At 33.7% G+C, this 11584-nt stretch overlaps 3 protein-coding genes across 6 annotated transcripts; 1 reads left to right on the plus strand and 2 right to left on the minus strand.

Annotated features, from left to right (window-relative positions):
* Positions 1-126: 126 nt before the first annotated feature.
* On the plus strand, positions 127-4505 carry LOC115705753 (diphosphomevalonate decarboxylase MVD2, peroxisomal). Its single transcript, XM_030633180.2, has 10 exons — positions 127-627; positions 1261-1459; positions 1838-1901; positions 2223-2286; positions 2386-2466; positions 2827-2913; positions 3040-3197; positions 3278-3326; positions 3866-3990; positions 4100-4505. The coding sequence occupies exons 1-10, from the start codon at positions 259-261 to the stop codon at positions 4320-4322; spliced, it is 1419 nt and encodes a 472-aa protein (XP_030489040.2). The 5' UTR covers positions 127-258; the 3' UTR covers positions 4323-4505.
* A 602-nt stretch (positions 4506-5107) lies between these two features.
* On the minus strand, positions 5108-7118 carry LOC115705759 (uncharacterized). Of its 2 annotated transcripts, XM_030633189.2 has the most exons (5): positions 6941-7118; positions 6578-6846; positions 6280-6491; positions 5729-6008; positions 5108-5597 (listed from the first exon to the last, which is right to left on the minus strand). In XM_030633189.2, exons 2-5 carry the CDS (start codon positions 6836-6838, stop codon positions 5304-5306), a joined length of 1047 nt encoding a protein of 348 aa, XP_030489049.2. In that variant the 5' UTR covers positions 6839-6846; positions 6941-7118; the 3' UTR covers positions 5108-5303. The 2 variants fall into 2 exon arrangements, with proteins under 2 accessions (XP_030489049.2, XP_030489048.2); XM_030633188.2 differs by having other exon boundaries at positions 6578-7118.
* Positions 7119-8374: 1256 nt separating this feature from the next.
* LOC115705762 (uncharacterized) lies at positions 8375-10939 on the minus strand. 3 transcript variants are annotated; one of them, XM_030633193.2, is made up of 5 exons: positions 10792-10939; positions 10133-10407; positions 9759-9970; positions 9229-9508; positions 8375-8867 (listed from the first exon to the last, which is right to left on the minus strand). In XM_030633193.2, the coding sequence occupies exons 2-5, from the start codon at positions 10394-10396 to the stop codon at positions 8568-8570; spliced, it is 1056 nt and encodes a 351-aa protein (XP_030489053.2). In that variant the 5' UTR covers positions 10397-10407; positions 10792-10939; the 3' UTR covers positions 8375-8567. The 3 variants fall into 3 exon arrangements, with proteins under 3 accessions (XP_030489053.2, XP_030489052.2, XP_030489054.2); XM_030633192.2 differs by having other exon boundaries at positions 10784-10937; XM_030633194.2 differs by having other exon boundaries at positions 10613-10858.
* Between the last annotated feature and the right edge of the window lie 645 nt (positions 10940-11584).

The raw sequence follows: 11584 nt of genomic DNA on the forward strand, positions 1-11584 counted from the left end.
CCTAAATTTCTCTAATAATATATATTTTTTTGTAGTTTGGTTGGAGTAGAAAATTGATCAATAAAAACAAATAATAATAGAAAAAAAAACAAATAATAATATTAATATGTATGTTGTTGAATGTTTGAGTGGAGATTTGGAGTTAGAAAGTGGAATGTTGCCCTCTTTTTTTAGATTTCACTCATTCAACCAAATGAAACAATTAAGAATATTCAACCATCAACAACAACGTATTCACTCATTCATGTAAGTAATGTCATGTGCCACCATTCCATTTGTCTCTTTCTTCCTATTCTTTCCCATCTCTTTCTCTATATAATATTCTTCAACAAACGCCAATTCTCTCACTCTTCTCTCCTCTCTCAGATCTCTCTCTCTCTGAAGAATTCGGAGCTTTCCAAGCTCTCAACAATGGCGGATGAGTCGCAGAAATGGGTGCTCCTCGTCACTGCCCGCACACCCACCAACATCGCTGTCATCAAGTACTGGGGAAAGAGAGACGAAAAATTGATCTTACCCGTTAATGACAGTATCAGTGTAACTCTTGATCCCGATCACCTCTGTACCACTACCACTGTCGCTGTCAGTCCCACCTTTGACCACGATCGGATGTGGCTCAACGGAAAGGTCACACTAACTTACTTTTCATCTTTTGAACGTGCTTGTTTTTTTTGGGTTTTATTTATTATTTCTTATTTGTTTTGCTGTTTGTTTCCCGGGAAAGTGGAATGAAAATTAGATGTTTTGTTTTGATTAAAAAGCTTATAACTTTGAACCTGTTGAAATTGTATATGGGATATGGTTTTGGTCAATGGTGGCGTACTTGTATCAATATCTTTTAAGGTATAGAGGATTTTCTTTGTGCTGGAGCTTTAAGTATTCCTTTTTAGAGTTAGAATATGGAATTTAATATAATTCTAGGTGAATATGGGTCCATGGAGGAGGAGTTGAATTTTCTGGCTCTCAAATTAAAGCTTTATTTGGTTTCTAAGAGAATGCCTTTCAGAGATGAAGATAATAACATTAGTCATTGCAGAAGAAGATGTGTTTATCTGGTCATTTATTTTGTTGACATTGTGAAACTACTAGGTTATGCTATGAGTACATTTGACTAATTGTATCAATTTTTAAAATGCAATTTTTTATAAAAAGAATAAAATATTCAGCCATTTTTGTTATTTTAACCTTGTTTTGGTGAATGTTTATTTACTCTGTTCCTTTTGGTCTCTTGCTGATTTGTGACACTTCTGGTTAGTGTAGGAAATCTCCCTTTCCGGAGGCAGGTTCCAAAGTTGTCTAAGGGAACTTCGCAGTCGTGCTGGTGATGTTGAGGACAAGGAAAAGGGTATCAAAATTTCAAAGGAGGACTGGGGAAAATTGCATATACACATTGCTTCATACAACAATTTCCCCACTGCTGCTGGATTAGCTTCCTCTGCTGCTGGTTTAGCTTGTTTTGGTAAATACCAATTTTAAATCTTTCTATTTTTCATACAGATATAATGTTAATGTTTTAAGAGTTTTTCTTTCTTTTTTTCGTTTTCATCTATGGTATAGCTAAAAGAACCATAGTTTTCACTGTGTTGTCTATACTATATAGTACTAAAGTACAATCAACTTGATTTTAAAATGTAAGTAATATTTGATTTATCTTTAATCATTATGCAACAAATTTTGAGTATGGTTTGTTTTATTATTTGACATAATTTTATGTTTTTTGGAGTACTGGTTATTTGTATATTCAGCTCGATAACATGTTTTTGTTTTTGTCGCGGGAACTTTTATAAATAAACCTTATTTATCAAATAATAAAGATTTTTCTGTTCTTTATGTGCAGTTTTTTCCCTTGCTAAGCTAATGAACGTGAATGAAGATCAGAGCAAGCTTTCAGCTATTGCAAGGTACTGATTCCTTTCTTCACTAATAATTTTATGTTCCATTTAAATTTCTGGAAGTTTGCATCATGGATAATTTCGCAAGGACGTAACCCACTTCTATCTTTACTTAGGGTATCACTCATGTACATAGTATGATGGGAGTAAGCCTTATAACATTTTGATGTTATATGTGTTTGGCTCCTTATCACTCCTCTCTAATTATCATTATTGTGAAGTTAATTTCGTGGGCTTGTACGCATACAACTTAAATGGTTTAATATCTCCTTGTAAAAGGATATTGGAAATGCTGGTTGATAATAGTTAAGATTTCTTTTATTCACACAGGCAAGGTTCAGGCAGTGCGTGCCGTAGCTTATATGGTGGATTTGTGAAGTGGATCATGGGAAAAGTATGTTTTGATTTCTCACACTTACCTTTAATTCTTAATTACTGTAAAACACTTCATACTTTTTGAATATTCATACTGTTTTTTTTTTGAATATTTAAGGAAGAGAATGGAAGTGACAGTGTTGCAGTTCAGCTAGCTGATGAGAAACATTGGGATGAACTAGTTATAATCGTTGCTGTGGTATACATCTTCCCTTTAAGTGTTTCTATTAGTTGATAGACTTGTGTGTTTTCCCAGTTGTGGTTTTAATGTGATGATATTATAGTTTTGTGGTTTTTGATACTGTGAAGTAATTATTTCTTACATTAGTTGTTAGGGTAGACTATCTCATTAGTTTCCTGGAATATTTGTGTTGATGATTGGAAATCCTGATATGAAAGCAGATCCTGAATTTGAGACTGCTGTAGAAAGGGATTCTTGTATATTATGTCCTTCAGAGGCAAAATTATATTTTAAAGTTTGGTTGAATTTTGTCTTAGGACCTATGGTTCTTCTAGTATCATTTTGGGTGACTCCATTTATTGACTATGTTAAATCCAGGTAAGTTCACGGCAAAAGGAAACAAGTAGCACATCAGGAATGCGCGAGACTGTTGAAACAAGCTTGCTTTTACAGCATAGGGCAAAGGTATATCTCGTTTTCTCTTTGTCCTTCACACAGTTAAAGCTTTGTCAAACTAATCACAGTCTGCTAAAATTCTTGACACTCTGAGATGTTGAGAATCCTAACTTCTTTTCTGCTGCATTGTTCTAGGAAGTAGTACCAAAACGTATATTGAAAATGGAAGAAGCAATAAGAAATCGTGATTTTGCATCATTTGCACAATTGACTTGTGCAGATAGCAACCAATTTCACGCAGTGTGCCTAGACACAAGTCCCCCTATATTCTACATGAATGACACATCCCATAGGCAAGTCCCTTTGCTCTATATTTGTTTATCGAATGCAAAATTACTCTTGAATTGTATACTGAGAAAATAACTTATTTCAGGATAATCAGCCTAGTTGAAAAGTGGAATCGTGCAGAAGGAACACCCCAGGTATAAATTTATGTTTTCTCTCTCAATAAAACGTATCTTGACTGTGGATATAGTGCTTCGCATCACTGTAATTTTTTCAGCTCTTTTATGTAATTTTTTTATGTTCTAAAGGAGATATCTTTCCAAATTAAAATCTAGGAGCTAAGTGTAGATTGATTTTTGTTCCTAATGACAATTATGCCAATCGAAACCTGCGAAGTAAATCATAAATTATAAAAATGTAACTCTTATCAAATTTTTGTTATATTTGAAAGCACATTTACCCTTTGACAGTTTAGTGTTCTTTACTCATCTTGAACATATTGTACTTGGAAAAGCACTGTATTCTCATATTTAAAGTTTAAACTGGTATTTGGCTCATAGAATCTCATGATTTATCATTGATTTTATACTTGTCTTGTCAATTTCTCATGGGATTTATGTATTTTCATCTCCAAACCAGTTTTCCCTTTTGGCTCTACACTCTACTAATTCTTATTCTGTCTTAAATCTTAAGCTACCAATGTGAAGAGCTCAACTGATGTTTACTGAATATTCAGGTGGCTTATACTTTTGATGCGGGGCCGAATGCTGTTATGATTGCACGCAACAGAAAAGTTGCTGGTCTTTTGCTGCAGAGGCTCCTGTACCACTTTCCTCCAAACACTGATGCAGATTTGAGCAGGTTATTAATATTTGGATTCTATTGTCACCACTTGACATTTTCTCCCTTCACTTTGCATATTGGAGACACTATTTAACAATCTCTTCTTCCTGGTTTTCTTTATCTGCAGTTACATTGTTGGTGACAAGTCAATTCTACAAGATGCTGGGCTTGAGGGGTTAAAGGATGTTGAAGCTTTGCCACCACCACCAGAAATCAAGGATAACATTCCTTCTCAGAAATCAAGAGGCGATGTGAGTTATTTTATCTGTACCAGACCTGGGAAAGGTCCAGTCTATGTTTCAGATGAAAGCCACGCTCTTCTTAACCCGGAAACTGGGTTGCCGAAATAAGTATAAAACATCATTTCCTTGAGCTTGATCTTCTTATCGTCAAGCTGAGGCTGTTGTCTTAGCGATCATGGAGTTTTAGCTCATGTAGTGTAGATAATCCTTTAATGGTTTATCTGAGTTTGTCCAAAACAGTTTGTACTATTGTCTTCTTTGATGCATCAATGAATAAGTTATTTATTGCTCCTTTGGTGAATAGAAATCTCAAATGGGGTTCCATTATAAAATATTACCTTTTGATGGTGATCTTTAGTAAAAGACTTGTTTCTAAAATTAATATCAAATGGTCTTTTTCCCAACAACATAGTAAAATGTACTGCTGTAAATTGATACTAAAACATATGCTTTTGACAAATAAAATTCTTATTTGTTTAATTTTACTACTAAAATTTGGCTCACTCCCTGTTATGATTACTGCAGCATTCATGTTTGACCAATCTTTAACTACCCGTTTGAGCTGTTCCTCATTTAAATTTACAAGACTTAGGAAAGAGGTTAACTTAATTAAAATTCAAAAGCATACAAAAAATAATACTAAAGTATTGGAGATTTTTAAAATCTAAAATTATTTAGATGTGTTTGAATGTCAAACAATAATTATATATAAATACTTATTTTATTATTTGGCAAATAAGTTGGTAATGAAAAATATTTTATGGACTTGTGCGGTTATGAAAATTAAAGAGTGTAATTGAGACTCTTTAATTGTGTAATTATGTGGTTAAACAAGTGTACTCAGTTCAAATTATAGGTAATCTTTTCAAACACTCTAAAAATATATATTAAAATTCAATCAACTTGTCTAGTTTTTTTTATTAATGGATTTGTAATACACTCTATCATTGCATTGTTCTACTCAGTTTTCGAAATTCTACATCCAATCTAATTTTAATTGAGTATATCAGATCTGATCTGGTTTAGATGGATTGATTTGAATTTTAACAACCTTAAAAGAGAGATTAATATTTAACTGCAAAAGCAAAGCTATTTCTGTCCAGTAAGGAAAACCTTCATCATAGCTTCATTCATTCCACTGGCTAAGGGAAACAAGTGTCCAGCACTTGATAATTCATGGTAGTGAATCCATGGAATTTTACTAGCAATATAGCGCTGCAGCACTACCGGGACAAGCCTATCTTCATCACCCTGCCATAGATGGACAAAGCCTTCATTGTTAGGAAAAGGGTTCTTCAGATCATCCATTGGATCAAATTCCCAACTCCCAAATCCAATCATCATATCTCTATGCAATGACTCAAATTCTCCTTGCTGTTTGGCCTGTTGCACACACAATCATTGAGCAATATGGATGAGCTAAATCAACATTACTACATGATCTAGTTTCATTCAAGACTAGGCTAGGCTGCAAGGAATAAAGATGTAGTTCATAATTTAGTTTTATCAAGTACCATGTATGTTTTCATATCAGGACCAGAAGCTGAAAACAACTTCTTCATAATTTCCATATCTTGTGGTGAAAGTGTCTGAGGATTACTCGCTATGACACTAGATGCGGGAAAGAACTTCTGAGTGTTCCACCAGTAGGTTAGCCATGGTAGGTAGTGAGCAACTCGGAGTGCCCACTGATCCTGTGGTGGTTGTTGGTAGTAGGCCTCAGTGGACAAGTTTTTAGGAAAAGAAGGCCACCAGTAGTTGATCACAGGAGCAATGAGTCCTGCTCCTGCAAGCCTGTCAACATTCCAAACTTATAATTTTGAACAAATTTCATATTTGAAGACTCTGTATAGATTATACGCTGAAGTATAGTGGGAAAGGAGTTTTTTATTATTTTTATTCCATGTTTAGACTAATGCAAGAAATATTCCCTTTTTGTTTTGCTGTTAATGTTTCAATTCCCATTACTAATCTATAACTATCATCATGAAAACTTGGAGATATTACTCAGTTTCCAATTTCCACAATGGGTGTTAACCAAAGGGAATAATGGGCCATGGCTTACCTATTGGGGATAAACTTAAGGCAGCCCCATATAGCCTGACCCCCCATGGAGAATCCAATCACATAGAACTTGGATCCAAGTCCAAGTTGATCAGCAAGCTCTTCTATATCCAAAGCCAAACTTTTCACTGTCCTTTTAGGATCCGGGTCACTTTCTCCATAGCCTGGTCTGTCAAACCCCACTATGTACACACCTAGTTCTTCAATAGCTTCCTGAGAAGATCATGATCATAAAAGGGCACATAATTACATACATGTAGTACACACACAACACACACAAATGCAATATAATAGAGTACCTGAGAAAGGGTGGTTGCAACCACTGTATGGTGTCTGCAAGAACCAAAGGCATGAACAAAGATAATCTTATACTTGGCAACTCCTAATGGAACACCATATTCCTTATAGGCCAAATGTCTTCCATCTCTAAGCTTTATTCTGGGAGCAGTGATGGGTGGTCCTCCAGGTGAGCCACATATTTTAGGTGGTGGAGGGTGAATTGCCTGGTATCCCCATGACACCAAAACAATCACCAAAACCAGACCAATTCTCTTCAGCATTTCTAATCCTTTTAAGAAAAATACATAACCCATAATGAAACAAACGAAAACAATGCTATAAAAAAACAGAAATAGAAATTTAAAGAAAAATTAAAGCCATACCAGTTGAAGGAACTAGTCTATTGTAAGCTTAGTTCAAACTCCAAAGCCAAATTTTTTGACCTTTATGGTCTAATGGTCTTCATTTTCTGTTATCTACAAAGAATAGTTGGTTCACTACAATTAAAACAAGTGGACCCCGAAAAGAAAGTTATTCATTGGTAGTCCACATACTCTTACTGTAGTGAGTTTAACATGTTTAGGCAAAGGATATAAAGATGCTGGAAAACAAGTCAAACCAAAGAATGCAGCCAACTTATAATGGGGGCCACTTTATGATCAAATATTTCTATATTATAGGCTCATCAAACACCTTTATTTTTGAAAAAGAACTTTTGTGCTTTCAGAGAAGAAAATAAGTGAGCAGAGTATGATTTTCTGTTCTTTGATTTTTTTTTTCTCAAGGTTTGAGAGTGACTAAAACCATACAATTTTTCTAGAAGATTTTGAGGTGAATTGATAAAAGATATTGTAGGTGAAACATGTGGTACTTGTATAGACTTTCCAAGAGTAGTTATGAGTGAAATTAGTGAGCGAATTACATAGGGCTCGTTTGGAACGCCGTATTAGGTCGTATTGTATTGTATTGTATTATATTGAATTGTATTTTATGCAATATTTTTATGTAAAACTATATGTGGTATTAATTTTTATGGACACCTAAATATATAATATTTTAGTATAAATTAAAGTTTAACATAGTGTTATATAAAAATATGATATATAATCCAATTCAATATAATACAATACAATACAATACGACTTAATACGGCGTTCCAAACGAGCCCATAAAGAGATAATTTTTCCAATGTATCATTGAAGAATTTATATTTTGTTGTCTATATATGACTACATCATTTATGTTAATTTGTTTGTTTGATCACCTAACCATATACCACCCGAATTGATGGTGTTGTGGAGAGTAAGATTGAGCAAGACTTTGCCCACTACAATCTTTAAAGTGGAGTGACTCCAAGAGTAATTTGCATCGCATTATACATCATCATCATCATTAGTTTAATTTATCCAAAGTGAAGTGATTAGATAAAGCACTAATTTTTTTTGGGTTAATATTGGTAACTTAGGTCACCAATAATTTTTGTATTGTTCCATAGTGTTTTTTCTTCTTTCCTGTTTCAACTTAATTACCCTTTTGCATTATTTTTTCAATTACGAAAAACGATTAGGCAAACCACTAAACAAATCCAATGAACATTGTTTTGATAACCATTGCTTAAGCAAACTTTTTATTTGTATGTTATGTTCAAATTAAATCTTTTCTTGTATATATTTTCTTTCTTCCTTTATAGAATACTTTTCTGCAAGTTGAAATTTCTTTAAATAATGACCATGCATGCATGTTACTGCTATTAGCCCTCAATACAACAAACAAACAAACAAAACAAAACAACTACCAAAACACAACCAACAAAATCATTAGAAAACAGCTCAGCTTAATTGCTTTTCATGGGAAATGTTTCAATCTTGGATAATTATGTTAAATGAGAACCACAGATGAGCTGTGACTAGAAACATAGACATGCTTATTATACTGTCAGCAATGGTACCTCGTGTCAAAGATAATTTCTACAAAGTCCTAAATGGAGAACAATGTGATGCCAAAAGCAACCTACTTCTCCCCAATCAGGAACTGTTTCATCATAGCTTCACTCGTTTCCTTGGCAAGGGGAAACATGTGTCCAGCACCTGCTAGTTCATGGTACTTTACCCAAGGAAGCTTATTAACAATATAGCGCTGCAGCGCTACCGGGACAAGCCTATCTTCATCACCCTGCCATAGATGGACAGAACCTTCATTGTTAGGAAAAGGGTTCTTCAGATCAGTCATTGGATCAAATTCCCAACTCCCAAATCCAACTCTTAAGTCCCGATGTACAGACTCGAAATCTCCTTGCTGTCTGACAAGCATCTGTATAAAGGTAGTAAAAGAAACAAGAGAAAAAAATAATCATATTGATGACCTTATAAAGTATGCACATATTCATGGAAAAAAACTTGTTGATAAAGACATTCCCCATATTCAATTCATTTATAAGTATCTAATACATTACATCTATTATGCATAACTTATCAAGACATCAAAATTTAATAAGGTTTACATTGTAAAAAGTGAACAAGAGAGTCAAAACCAACTATAAACTCATCAGTACTAATGAAACTAAAGTAGGACACTAAGGCCATGATGTCTAATTGAGTAAATAGAATTTGGTAGCTACTACAGTATAAAATAAGTTGCTGATTCTTTTGGGGGGTGTTATGTAGTTACATACCCTGTATTTTTCTCTCTCATTATTAGGAGCTGAGAGTCTTTTCATTATAAGTTGTAAATCTTGAGGAGAGAAAATTTCAAGTTTCTCATCTTTAACACTTAATGAAGGAAACCACTTCTGAGTGTTCCACCAGTAGGTTAGCCATGGTAGATAGTGAGCAACTCGGAGTGCCCATTGATCCTCTGGTAGTTGTAGGTAATAGGCCTCAGTGGAAATGTTTGTAGGAAAAGAAAGCCACCAGTAGTTGACCACAGGAGCAATGAGTCCTGCTCCTGCAAGCCTGTCATCATCCCAAACATCTAACTTTAAACAATTTAAAGCTTAATTGAATTTATGTATATATAGATTATCACCAATATAAAACAGGATAACAATTCATTTTTTCCAATATTTTCTTAATTGCAATAGTATGCAGTATAACACCCAAATCAAACTTCAGATATACTTTTCCTCCTCTTGACTAAGTCATGATAGTCATATAGTTTCCAATTTCCATAATGGATATTAAATAAAGAGAGGCTCTGCCATACCTATTGGGAATATACTTGAGGCAACCCCATATGGCCTGACCACCCATGGAAAATCCCATCACATAAAATTTGGATCCAAGTCCCAACTGATCAGCAAGATCTTCTATGTCTAAAGCCAGACTCTTTACTGTGCGGTTAGGATCCGGGTCACTTTCTCCATAGCCTGGTCTGTCAAATCCCACCACATAAACCTGTAGTTCTTCAATAGTTTCCTGAAATCACACACAAATAATAGCACACATTCCTCCAAACATTTGCATGTACATAAGTATATATAAAAACCCCAAGTTCGTTCTTATGAAAACAATGCTCAGCTTAAAGGGCAACATTCAAGTTATGAATAACATGCATAAGAGAGAGATAGAATTAAGTACCGGAGAGAGGGTTGTTGCAACCAGTGCATCATGTCTGCAAGATCCAAAGCCATGAACAAAGACAATCTTATGTTTGGCAAATTCTTTTGCAACACCATACTCTTTGTATGCCAAAAACCTTCCATCTCTAAGCTTTATTCTGGGAGCAGTGATAGTAGGTGGTCCTCCAGGGGAGCCACATATTTTAGGTGGTGGGGGCCTTGTGGCCTGGAATGCCCATGACACCAAAATAACTACCAAAATTAGAGAAATTCTCTTGAACATTCCTGATCATCCTGAAAAAAAATTAATAGAAATCGAAATGATTAATAATGAGAAGTGATGATATCTTAGTGATAGAAAAGAACATATTAATCATTATTAAATCATCCTGAAACAAAAGCAAAGTTGAAAAAAGAAGCAAATTTGAATTTCAAGAACACAGATGAAATTTGCAGACTGAAGCCAATTAATGCTCCAAAAAACAGGAACAAGACATACCCAAGTTCCAAAATCAATTTTTATTTTTTTTTATCTAATTTAGAATTGAATATAGTTTTGGTACTTGGTCATGCTTTATGTACATCATGACATGATATAACATGTAGAGAACTACAAACTCTACAGATACATTTTGAGTAAAATATATAGAATGAGATGAAGAGATAGAACCAGAGAACAGTTTAAAGGAGCTTGTCTGGTTGGGAGAAGGAGCTCAGCAGTACTATTAGCTTTAACTACATTCTAATTCTAATCTCCATCACTTATTTGTAAGCATAAAATATCAAACTATTTCCAAAAAAGGAAAAAAGTAAAGAGGACCTCAGTAATCACATGAGTCAAATTAGTGTCGGACTCTCTTTTTTTAGTAATGATACGTATATACAAATATACAAAATATATTACAAAGTAGGGAATTTTTTTTTTATTTTATTTTTAATCATTACATTTTCCAAGAGATAAAAATACTTTTCTTCTAATTTTTTTATCAAAAAATAATAACAAATTAAAACTAAGAATTTTAAAGTAATATTATTTCTTTGTCCATCCAAGTGTATTTTGACAGCTGGTATAGTATTTACTGTCCTCAACATGGAAAAAGAGCTAGTAAAGTTAAGCCTTATTAGTCTTTTGATAAAAAATTTATCAAATTACTGCAACTATTGGAAACTAGTTAGTTTTAAAGTTATTAATAAAACGTCATATTAATTAATTTTAAGGAGGAAAATAGAAAAACTTTATGAGTTCTTTTGATGGTTTCCTTTCCAGTTTCCAGATGTACCTACAAAATTGACAAGCAAATATTTTTATTTGTATTCTTGTGTTCAAATGAAAAATCTCCTAGTTTTTTTTTCTTTATTTTTTCTTTCTTCATATATAATACTTTCTGCAAGGGATATTTTCGTGGGTAATACACAATTTTTTTTAATTATTGGCACTTGAATATTTTTTTTTCGATAATAATATATTTCG

Source organism: Cannabis sativa, chromosome 1, assembly GCF_029168945.1.
Source record: "Cannabis sativa cultivar Pink pepper isolate KNU-18-1 chromosome 1, ASM2916894v1, whole genome shotgun sequence".
Taxonomy (NCBI): Eukaryota; Viridiplantae; Streptophyta; class Magnoliopsida; order Rosales; family Cannabaceae; genus Cannabis; species Cannabis sativa.